At 34.0% G+C, this 12,641-nt stretch overlaps 1 protein-coding gene across 2 annotated transcripts; it reads right to left on the reverse strand.

Moving 5' to 3' along the window:
• Positions 1 to 2,405: 2,405 nt before the first annotated feature.
• On the reverse strand, positions 2,406 to 9,196 carry LOC128220235 (uncharacterized). Of its 2 annotated transcripts, XM_052928538.1 has the most exons (6): positions 9,084 to 9,196; positions 7,295 to 7,560; positions 5,739 to 5,877; positions 5,101 to 5,274; positions 4,059 to 4,205; positions 2,406 to 2,957 (listed from the first exon to the last, which is right to left on the reverse strand). In XM_052928538.1, the coding sequence occupies exons 1-6, from the start codon at positions 9,145 to 9,147 to the stop codon at positions 2,896 to 2,898; spliced, it is 852 nt and encodes a 283-aa protein (XP_052784498.1). In that variant the 5' UTR covers positions 9,148 to 9,196; the 3' UTR covers positions 2,406 to 2,895. The 2 variants fall into 2 exon arrangements, with proteins under 2 accessions (XP_052784498.1, XP_052784499.1); XM_052928539.1 differs by lacking the exons at positions 5,101 to 5,274; positions 5,739 to 5,877.
• Between the last annotated feature and the right edge of the window lie 3,445 nt (positions 9,197 to 12,641).

Below are 12,641 nucleotides of genomic sequence, written 5' to 3' on the forward strand. Positions count from 1 at the left end.
ATGTAAAAAGGCTTATATCTTTTTCATTTAAATATTAGCTTTTCGCATTAATATTGGTTATCACAAAAGTATTTCAATAGAATGTACTAATTGAATTAATTCAACATCGTTAAGACTCCGTTAAGGTTTTTTCAAGTCTGGGCTTGTTTTCATAAAACATCGTAAGTCATTTCCTAACTTTAATCGATTTCCTGAAATTTTCATAGTCAAATTTAATGAAATGTGGGTTTTTTAACATTAATGTATGATTTTTTTTCAAAAAGGTCAATGTAAATAATTTATTTTGGAAATGCTTTCTATTTTAATTCATTTGACTCAAGAGATACTAAAATTAGGAAAGTGACTTAAGTTAAGAAATGACTTTTGAACACCTTCCCAGACTTGTTAAAACCTTAAATTTATTTCCCAGCTTTCCTTTGCATCCATATCAAACCTATCGTTTTACGCTGATGAATACTTAATTCCGTTTTGTCAAGTAGCGATATGAAAGAGGGCTTGTAATATCGGTAATCATATTGTGCTCAAATTCAAATTCTTTGAAGGGGGCATAAAAAGTGGAAAATCACTTTATATTTGAAAATAACAGGATGTTTTAAGTAGGACAGAAAAAGTATCAAGGCGAAGTGTTGAAGCAAGGTACTACATGTCACCAACGGATGAGTAAAGATGTTAAATGTATCATCAAAGAAATGCGATAGATTAACACACACACGCACGCACGCACGCACGTAACCAATAAATTAATCAATCTACTGTTGTATGCACAATTAAAATAATGAAATATGGAAAAAGGAAAAAAGTATCAATAAGATACCGAATTGTTACTTACTTGGGTTATTGAATTGAGTTCACCAACTTTTTGCACATTAAAATATTTCGAACTATCTACAGTCTATGTATTTTTTTAAGTATCTGTGTACTTTAACAAAAACATTATTGTGTGTGTATGTGATTGGCAAAACATATTTATTTTAACATTTTTGCGCCGATTCTGTTTTTTTTAAAGTAAAAATTAAAATGTAGTCTTTATTTAAATTTTATGAATATCAATTAGTTTTGATGTCAAATAATGTTAAAATAAGAAAACAAAACACTTGTTATGAAAAATATGTCCTTAAATATTGACATGTCACTTAAAACAATTTATTGAAATTTGGTTCGTGTTCATGGCAAATTACCCCACCCACTATTTAGCCTTTTAATTTTTGGAGCGAAATATTTATATCAAATGTGACCTAATTTCATCTCACCATTTACATTTATCCATAAACAATAATTATTTAAGCAAACATCTTGCAATCTTGCATAACTTTTGCTACATTTTAGGAGCAGATTTTTGTATAAGAAAATGTAAAAATATATTTTTTCCACATTAAATGTGGATCATTAGTTATCCCCATGTACTATCTTGAAGACACATGACCAATAAACCTAGCCTGTGGAGAAAATCTGTTTGTAAAAATTCTGAATTTTTGCTTATGTTGATCCTTCGAAATCTGGCGGCCATCTTGGATTTGCCGGTTATGACTATGACACGACACGGTCACCCTCACTTTTCTTGCACCTTAGCCATTCCTCTGACAAAGTCAGCAATATTAATGAGGGAACCTTTTAAACATACAGAACCAGAAAGGACTTTGGTATGTAATAAATTTAAATATAACATATTTTAAAACTACCGTTAAAACAGAAAATGTCTATCTTCATATCTTGAATACAACTTGTTAACATAAATCAACGAAAGTTAGAATGTTCAATTGTTGAGGATGTTGACCCCCATCTCAAACCCCAACTCCCGCCTTGAAATCCGGAATACCGCTTATCTTTAAACCGATATCCGGAATAACGTTTATTTTTAACTGGAATTCAGAATACCATTAAATATATACGTATGCCACTCAGTGTAGTTTAAAAAACAACACATATTTAGCACATTATAAGTATATATACATATCAAAGCAGTTTAAACACAAATTTAGCACATTATAAGTATATATACATATCAATGCAGTTTAAACACAAATTCAGGCATTTATTCCTATTTCTACTGACCGTCTCATGTACGGTGATTCCAGTCTTGACGAGCAGTCAAACGTGGCTATTTGCAACGAAGTGCATCGTTTTATTAAAGCAACTGATCGTTTCACTCCATATGTTACTTAATTACTACTGCGAATTAAAATTCCATCAAGGCCTATACCGATTCTTTTGGCTGGGCGACCTTACTACCTTACTCTCTATCTTCTTCTCACTTTCCTTTCCTACCTATTGTCTCAATATTTGACTACAATAACAAACAGAGCCCCCTCATGTTACTTCAACTCGAAATACTTCAGCAGTTCACTACGGTACATTTGCAACGCAATCACATACATTTTGTATAATAAATATGTATAACGCATACGTTGGTTCAGTAAGCATTTATATATGAAACAAAACATTTATATGCCATTATTTATAACGTTTATGACAAGTTATCTATATATTGCTTTAAAGTCGTAGCAGGTCGTAGAAATATCTCTTCGATCATATTGTTGTTCAACCTGTTTTTGTTCATTTGCTTCATATGTAAAATATATAACACAATGCCGACAACGTTTTGAAAAAAAGAATGTTTGTCATTAGAATATGTATGTATATTCATAGGCCTTTGGCACTGATGTATTTGGAAATATATTCTATATCGTTCTTGTATGTTAAAACATATGTAGTTTCTCTGTTGGTTTGGTTGAGTGAGTTTGGTTTGTGGTCGCCAAGCCGTATAAGTGGGTTTCCTCCGGGTACTCCGGTTTCCCCTACATCACATGACCACTCTCTCGCGTTACACCGTGCCAACGAGAGTGATTAATATAATGTTGTTATAACTTGTTTCACAATCGTAGTAAAATTAGTAATTTAAACAAAAATAGTTTTTCTCTTTACGCAGTCTTCATAGGACGGAGGTGGTGCGTTCGGATCTGAAAAGGAAAACCATTTTTTTTTTGTAATTCAATTGTAATACCACGACAACGTAACATGTCCGCGTATACGAAACACTCTCATCGGAGCACTTCAGCAATTTTCCATCGAACACAACCTCGGATGTATATGGTCGGTTTACAAAGTTAGAAGTCTTTACATTTTACTACGCAGCAAGTAGATCGCGCTGTAATTTCAATTTAACAGTTTAGCACAACGACTTTACTCTGAGGAATATCAATGCAATAATAAACTTCATTTGGAATCATTTTAACATTCGTTATAACGTTAAAGCACTATAATCAATATATATTTTTTTTAATTTTACGAACTACTTTTACGTATGCATCGACATAAATCCGGGGCTCGTCGGATGGCAGATGTTGAAAGTTAAAATTGCCAACAAAGACCAAATCAACGCTTATAAAATGCCAAGCATCGACCCAACAAGTATATCTTCAAACTGAACTGATATGCTAATGTTCTATTTATTTTCTGGTTGGTTCAAACATACCCCAAACTGAGCTATCTATACACAACAACGGACAGTGCAAAGCAGAAAATAACATATCTCGTTACATTATTTGTTATATATATAGAACCACGCAAACAGGTATTGTTTTCAAACTTTTATCACCCAGCTTCAGGCCCCAATTTCTCAAAACTTCTTAAGTCTCATATAACAGGATTAAGCTAAGCTCACTATTTTTGTTTTCCTATAATTTGTGTTACATTTACTTCTTTATGATTTTCTTATACTTTAAATATAATTATTGTTATGATTTATCAAAATCAAAATTAAGTATGTAATTTAGATTATTGAAATAAGTTACATAAGCCTGTTAAGCTTAAGAAGTTTAGAGAAGTTGGGGCCAGGGTATAAAGCAATATCAGTAGATAAAAGCAATCGTATAAAGGGTATGACGTCAACGTCATACACTGTTGCATTCCACTTTTTATGTCGGTATATTTCATAAAAACATTCTACAGACTACATAGCACTTTAATATCTCGTAGAAACCATTAACTCATGTGTATTAATTCAAGTTGATGGCTCCAACGGTTATCACTTTTGACGTAATTGATTCAAAGTTAGTTACCGTAAATATTCGCCCGAGTAGTGGCTGCATTTCCTCCCAACGCTGGTGCGGACGGAGTAACAGCCGGTTGGTATTGATTTGTGTTTGGATGGGGCTGGTATGGACTATATCCAGCCGCCGGTTGTCCATATTGAGGTTGGCTTGAACCTAGAATTAACAACGATTACATCTGTGTTTAGTTTGAACATAATTGTAACGGTAATAAAGCAATTCCTGTATGCAACTTTTATTCATATATAGTATTCCTTTTTACACCCTTAATAATACTCCTTTCAGTTATGTTTATAAGCACTACTATTTAAATTACTAGCTCAAATCATAATGTGGACCCATTATAAGATCAACAATTTGGAATGCAAAGTCCAAAAACTGTAGCATCCAATGTACATGTGTGTAACTATACATATATATATTTATGTAAAATATGTTTAATTTTTGTTTACTGTGTTTATTTGTTCTATATTGCTCAATGTTAGAGTACTTTATAAGCTGTAAATATATTTGCCTATCTTCTAAATAGGAGGAAATAAAGATTTGATTGATGGATTGATTGATTGATGTATCTCTGGTTTGACCAGAACTAAATAACTGTTGCATTGTAGTTGTAATATGGAGATTAGTTTTAACCTGTATGGAGCAAATACTTTAAAACTATCAGTATGAACTTTCAAACAGAATCATTAACAGTGGTACTCGTATTTAAAATCAATACATACACATCTCTAACAAACATAATTCTTGAGTGATAAACATTTAACTACTTACTGAATAATGCATTTATAGAAAATAGTAATTACTGATATTACTGATAAAGTAAAAGATTTGTTTAAATATTTACAGTGATCAACTATCGTCTCATAAGGTAGAAATACCATGTTTTCTGCACCTTTATTTCAAATTAAACACAGTATCCTTATAAGAACCACTGTTTTCGATATTTATTCATCATTTTAGCTAAATTAAAACAATTGTATTATTTATGGTACATCATTTTTAGGAGTCAGAGTACATCATTAAGCAAACTAATCACGGATGAATATACCATTTGCAGGATAGGGCGTAGCTTGGTAAAGGACATGTGGCATGTTCGTCATCCTCTGTTGACGTTTTTTCACCGCCACTAGTAACGCAATAATGAATATAAAGAACACTACAACTGAAAATCCTACTACTATGCCAATTGTATGGGGAGAACTAGTTTCACTTGTGTGCGGCACTGGAAATAGAAAAAAAAACAGACAATGAGAAATCCATTTGCAAAAATAAATGTCTATGAGCATTATAATGAAGGCTATATCATTGTTCATATAACCACGAAGCTCTAGAGAATTCCATAATCATCAATGAAATTTCTACTGCTTACTGACATCAAAAGGTGATATAAGGCTGTCTTTCCACTTCGTTCCGTATTTACCTAGTTTATTTAATAGTTTGAGTTTGCAAAATGTATAGGCAATATAAATTACCAGGCCAGGAGGGTTTGAATTCTAATCGTTAAAAACACATGTTGATTTTATGTAGCCATGTTTACAGCAATATCTAAACTCTTTGCGTATCACGCATTATTGTATACAATACAGATACGCCGCCATCTCACTCTATGAATGAAAAAAACGGGCAAACGTGTGGTATTATTTTAGTTGTTTAGTTATCTTTCAAACAATTGATTGAAATTCTTACACCGTTTTCTGTAAAAGCGCAATTTCACATCGTCAACAGGAAGACTAGCGGCTTGTGGCGACCCCACCAGGACATACAGATTGGAAGTTCTCGTCGGACCACACCATGTGCAACAGGTGGAGGACCGGCAGCTCCATGACTTAAACAGCAGCAGGAATATTTGCAAGTCGAACGTGCAAAAGGTGTTAAATTGCATTAAAGTCATCTTAGTTAATTCACCTCTCGAGGTGCAATACAGAGGCAGGTAGTACCTTCTTAGCCAATTTACCTCTCGAGGTGCAATACAGAGGCAGGTTGTACCTTCTTAGCCAATTTACCTCTCGAGGTGCAATACAGAGGCAGGTATATTACCTTCTTAGCCAATTCACCTCTCGAGGTGCAATACAGAGGCAGGTTGTACCTTCTTAGCCAATTCACCTCTCGAGGTGCAATACAGAGGCAGGTTGTACCTTCTTAGCCAATTCACCTCTCGAGGTGCAATACAGAGGCAGGTTGTACCTTCTTAGCCAATTTACCTCTCGAGGTGCAATACAGAGGCAGGTTGTACCTTCTTAGCCAATTCACCTCTCGAGGTGCAATACAGAGGCAGGTTGTACCTTCTTAGCCAATTCACCTCTCGAGGTGCAATACAGAGGCAGGTATATTACCTTCTTAGCCAATTCACCTCTCGAGGTGCAATACAGAGGCAGGTTGTACCTTCTTAGCCAATTCACCTCTCGAGGTGCAATACAGAGGCAGGTTGTACCTTCTTAGCCAATTTACCTCTCGAGGTGCAATACAGAGGCAGGTTGTACCTTCTTAGCCAATTCACCTCTCGAGGTGCAATACAGAGGCAGGTATATTACCTTCTTAGCCAATTCACCTCTCGAGGTACAATATAGAGGCAGGTAGTCGATATATATTTCTGCAGACAAACCATTATTATGGGGACTTCAAAATGCATTATATATATAGAATGTAAGCGCCGAAAGCTTTGAAAGGCTGTATGCGCAACAAGTGTGAATTTTACTTTTTTAACAATTCTGTCACAGGCAATGGAAATCGAATCAAAATGTTTTCGAGTGGCCCCAATCTGTAACCTATAAGTACCTGTCATTACCCAAGAATAGGTAATGTAAACGATGGAATTTTTGACACAATAAGCTAGTTTTATAGCAGTAACTGATAAACATATATATATGTACTAGAATATATAAACATTGCTTTCATCTCGCAAGTTATTGATCGTGTACAGTTAATTAAAAAAACACGATATTGGCTGTGGACGTATTGACTATTTGTAGTACGTTAAGTAAGGCAGAGATTTTAAGTCAACACATATTTATTTTCTGCGTAATAATGTTTTACCATTATCCATTCCGCTCGGTTCCTCGCCAAGATTTATTTAAGATATTTCGGTGTGTTTTCCCATTAACGTTGCAATCTTATTAAAATCGCATAACACCATTCGAACCATTTTATAACCCGGCGTATTAATTATTTTCATATTAAATGTCAAAAAGAAGTTCTGACGATATCTGATTTCGATTTGCGGTACAAAATGGCGTCTGTCTTACCTGTTCCGGCTCCAAATATTTGCTTATAATGTTTCGATATATCGATACATTAGTTCTACAACTGTTTATATTCATTGTTAAAACATCCATGCATATGGTTTTTTGAGAATCCCAGTTATAAAGCTCGATATAGCATCCATCTTCAAGTCTTGTGGTAACGGGGTCGCCTTTGTAGAGGACAGTAACATCCGGCCCATCAAATGAATCTGAACCAAAATCGAAATAATCTCCACATGTGTCGGACGAAATAGTCACTGTTTCGGCTCCTGTAAATATAAGCAAGTTTTAAGTTGCGTTGCCATCAGTTAATTAGGTCAGAGACTACTAAATAAAGTTCCTATTGTAAGGACAAGTGACAAATTTGCATGCGAAAAAACACCTACTTGTAGTGCTTCACGACCCCCAACACCATTATATGGGGAGGAAGATCCAAATGTGTACTAAATAACATAAGGAAAAAATTATGTTTGCTAAAGGAGAAATAAAATTGGTTGAAGGTTACCACTGTGTATTCTATAAAGTGAACAAATCCGGTGTAGGAGAACACACAATGCGGTGAAAATGTACACAAACAGCAGATCATGTATATTCAAAATATTCTCTAGCAGCCTGTTTTTGAAATTACAAACCATATCGCTTCAAAACCTATACAAATGAAAAGTAGCTAATGGTCTGAGATGGTACAATCATGCTTTAATTCACTGCCATGTGCAAACCTTGCGTTCCAAGTCACATGCATGAACTACAGATTATTAAATTATTGCATAAAACACATTGCTGAGTTCTCAAACATGATTATTCAAAATAACACAGTCTCAACACAAAGCGTCACGAATTTATGCTTTATTCTTAATTTCCTTAGAAACACATTTTTTTTTGTAATTTGTTGAGACAGGCGAAATTAAAATAGAAAAACAAAAATCCATATCGTTGAAAAGAATGAGCGGGCAAAGGTGAAAACAATGTTTTCGTTGTATATAAAGCATTTAGAATGTAAATACATAACGTTATTTTTTTCTGAAAGAAAAATGGTGCGATTAGAAAATTGACGAACGAAACATCTATAAGGTGTGGTCTTATCAATCATTCAAATCTACACACTCATACAATTTAAGTTAACACATGATCACACAGTACAAAAAGTGTTTGTTGCTATCTAATATAATGCATTCAACACTCCGAATCATAGGTTTAGTTTTCGAAAACAACCTCGGATGTATTTGGACGGTTATACCCAAAAAGCGGTACGTTTAAGTCCGCTGCAAGTAGATTGCGTATTTTATTTAGCAGTTACACTTTATGACTTTACTCTTGGGAATCTTAATTATGTTTTGCAACAAAACACTTCACTGGCAATCAATTTAAACTTAGATCAATAAATACAACTCTAAAACAGTACATTTAATTAATGATTTATTTAAAAAATGTACGAACTAATTCAACTGATGTACCGGCATGCATCCGAGGTTGTTTTCGATAAAAATGGCCGAGGAGCTCCGAATGTTTACAACGATGAGTAAAGTCATTTTATACAATACAGAACAGTATTTTAAAACATAAATCGCCTGAAAACGTAAACACTTTAATATTTAAAGAAGTGAAAAATCAAAGTGTTAAACATATTTGTTTAAAGGATATTTTGTTTGTGAGTCTGAGGCAAGTCTACTTTGTTATGGCGAATAATTTATTCTACTGTCAGGTAAAAAAGAATTGTGGCATTTTAGCGCGTTCATTCAATGATTTTAAAAAGCAGCATCGACTATTAGAAAAAAGTATTTTGAATACTTACTTGCACATACCCAAATACAAAACATATGAAATAGAATCACTATAAACGCGAATTCCTCTTTCATTCTCAGACCAATATTTACAATCACATACTGGCAATAGTTTCCTCCCTTTTTTCGAATAGACTGGCTTCAACGTCCAGTTGTTCTACAAAAAATAAACAAAAAACAAATATGACAATTTGCTAAAGTGCTTTGTAAAAATGTTTCTCAACGATCTGAACAACCAACCAACCATTCAAAACAAGAACAACTAGTAATTTTAACAGTAAAAATACTACCACAACTACTATTGCTTCTGCTGTCTTACCTCTTATGTAACTTCAACTCCTGTTGCTGCTGCTATTGCTATTGCTGCTACTGTTGTTGTTGCTGCTGCTTCTACTGCTGCTGCTGCTGCTGCTGCTGAAGCAGTACAAAAACTACTGCTGCTGAAACACTTAAGGACTGCAAAGGTTGGAGACACTTCAGCACAGGGCAATCAAATATCATAATTTTACGTTTTCAAAATCTGTCCATCAGTTTGTGTCACTAAGGAAACAAAAGTCCATCCGCAGGAGACACAAATCCAAAAATATTTATTTTCAGGCTTATACGAAGAGTAACTTTCAGAAATGAGCCTTTACCGTGCAAACAATGAATTTAGATTTCTTCGATGCACTATTGCTTTTAATGGAACCATGTCGGGAAAAATAGAATAGTTTAAAAAAAGAAAAAAGTATATACTGTACCTGGTTTGTTGACGTTTTCTTTGTACGCGTGAAACCGTTTAAGCATATGCGCGTGACGTATTTCATGCCATTGGTTATAGTTAACTGTTGTTTATATTTTGACGTTGTAGTTTCTGTCTTTACCTTTTTCTAAAAATGTTATTCTTTTTGGTTTCAAAACATTTAATTGGATGTTATATGATTAAAAATTGATGGAACAAAGTTTTAAGATATTATGTTCTTATTTAAAGATGCACTCTTACTCCCAAATAAGATGTACAACAAGTAATACATTTGTTTAAATATACCAAAAAGGATGAATACATGTCGAAAACAATGGTTCTTATGAAGGATACCGAGTTTAATTTGAAATAAAGGTGCAGAAAATACGGTATTTCTACCTTTTGAGACGATAGTAGATCACAGTAAATCTTTTAGCACTCACCAATCATTTAATATATTTGCGTTTTCAGCTATGAAATACACGGTTACAGTCTCGTTATCAGTAAACAAAAATCATAAATGCATTATTTAGTAAGTAGATAAAGGTTTATCAATCAAATTTTATGTAATTTAAGGTTATGTCAGAAAGGGGCTCATACTGTTCCAGAGGTCAAAGGTTTTGGGTTCAATTCCTTCTTTTCTGGTATTTCCCTATGGAACAAGTTGCCATCTAGTATAGTACAGAGTGAGAAAATACCTGTTTTTAAATTTCTAGTAAAGATTTTTTTAGATAATTTGGAATAATTATTTTTGGTATTAAAAGGCTAGAGTTTCAATTAAGTTTGTTTTTTTCATTTATTTATTCAAAAATTTTAGGCATTTTATTAGTACTACATACTGTGATATTCATACTATAATGTGATAATTAAATATTATATATATTGCTCAACTTATAACTAATTATGTAAAGTGACTGTGATACAACTACGGCAATATTTATTTTAATGCATATAGACTACTTTTAATATAGTTTTGCAATTTCGATTACAGCCATATTATTATTTAAATATGCAATGCCTCCCTATGCCTTCCTATGCCACGCCGCCAGAACAAACGACCACAATGGAAATAAGAGTTTTCTCTTTTTTGTGTCATCCTTGGTTCGGTGTGCTGTGCCTGTCATGGCTATTGATAATATCATGTATATATTATGTTATTTACTGCACATATTGTTTATTTTAAATGTCCATGTATGTGCATTCCTTACTAAGTTAATATCTATCGTAATGGTGAATGTTTGTCGTAATGCATAATGTCGTTGGCTCGTACATAGAAGGATCGGTAAAAGATACCAAGAGAACGAAAACACCTGTGAAACCAATAGAGATCAAGCGAGTAGAAGATGACACCCAACTACCAGTCAACATGGACCCTTTCTGGGGATCAATTGTTAACAAGGTCATGCATCGAAGTTTTTGAGAAAATGCAGGGAAATAAACCATATATGTGTCCAGAGATTGAAATTGTCCAAAGAGCTGTAGCGGTGACGTACATGGAATCGAAATGCCAGTCCGTCAAGGTTGGAAAGCAAAATGACTATGCCAAGTTAAATCTTCGTACTGAATAAGTGGATGAACGCTTGATTCCTCATGCAATACCTGCTACAGGCAAAAGAGCAGAAAGAATAATTTTTCTTTCTGGTGATACAGATTTTATAATACTTGGATAATTCTACTCGCAATCTTTGAAATCCGTTGGTCTGCATGAGATCTAGGTGAGGATTTGAATAGGTGACTTGACGAGATATGTACATGTTCATGCTATTGCAGATATTCTTTTCGAGCTTCCCGCATATATCCATACAGGCTGTGATACCACAACTATAGTCGGAACCAAACATTCTCTATTAAAAGCTACGCCGGAAAGATACCCGATACAAATTTGAAAAATCACTAAATATTTCAAAATTACAGGAGGTTATAAGTGGGGAAGAACAATATCTAGTTGAAGCCAGCTACTACATGCCTAACAATGAATAAGCAAAGATATTAAATGTAACACCAAAGTAATGCGACACACACACACACACGCACGCACGCACGCACGCAGGCACGCAGGCACGTACGCACGCTTATACACACACGTACATTGGAACTAAATGGTACATACTTACTATTACATTGTCTTCAAGACGCTGATGTTGATCCCAATTTAAACAGCTATGAAGAGGTCGATGGATCTTTTGTTGCCAACGTAATTTATTATAGTGTCCTAAATGGTCTCCTACTGACTTGCAGCCGCAAAGGTTGTTCAACGAAACGATGTGCATGCAGGAAAGCAGGGAGTTCATGTTCTGTTTACTGCAAGTGACAAGAAAGCACAGCAGGGCAGACCTGTAGTAACCATTTTATTACTCTGTCTTTGCCAGTTAAGCTTTGACAGACACATAAGCTTGTTCAGATAAGGAAAAACAGTCTCGTCTAAAGATAACTTAAGTTTGCACTTCAATCTGCTTGTTCTGTTTTAAAATGTTCAATGTGATGTAAGTGAAACAACAGAATTGTACAGTTGACTTTTAAGTTAACCACGAATTTTGTTATACATTGTATTTTACTTACACATAAAACATTTTATTGGTAAAATTATGTCAAAAAAATGAAGTGTAAAATAAATTGTTATTGTTATATTCTCTAGTAAACCCATTGAAAATAGGCCTGAGGGCTTTCATGTGCAATCTTGGGTCCATTAGACATTTTAATCTTGTTCAAATGTTTCCAGAAACATTTTAGCTATGCTTTTTTCAATGAAGATACTCCCACCTCATATTTTCGGACAATGACAATATAAGTAAACATTGTAAAGTTTGTTGTCGTTTTAAAGGGTGTTTGCAATAACTATATAGTATCT

This window comes from Mya arenaria, chromosome 15 (genome assembly GCF_026914265.1).
Source record: "Mya arenaria isolate MELC-2E11 chromosome 15, ASM2691426v1".
In the NCBI taxonomy this organism is placed as follows: Eukaryota; Metazoa; Mollusca; class Bivalvia; order Myida; family Myidae; genus Mya; species Mya arenaria.

Bases quoted from the DNA above. Each gene is read 5' to 3' on its own strand.
- LOC128220235 (XM_052928538.1), bottom strand. From the start codon at position 9,147: ATGAAAGAGGAATTCGCGTTTATAGTGATTCTATTTCATATGTTTTGT. The intron at 7,561-9,083 runs GTAAGTATTCAA...TTATATTTACAG, and splicing joins TTGTATTTGGGTATGTGCAA to GAGCCGAAACAGTGACTATT. The intron at 5,878-7,294 runs GTAAGACAGACG...CTGCTGTTTAAG, and splicing joins AATATTTGGAGCCGGAACAG to TCATGGAGCTGCCGGTCCTC.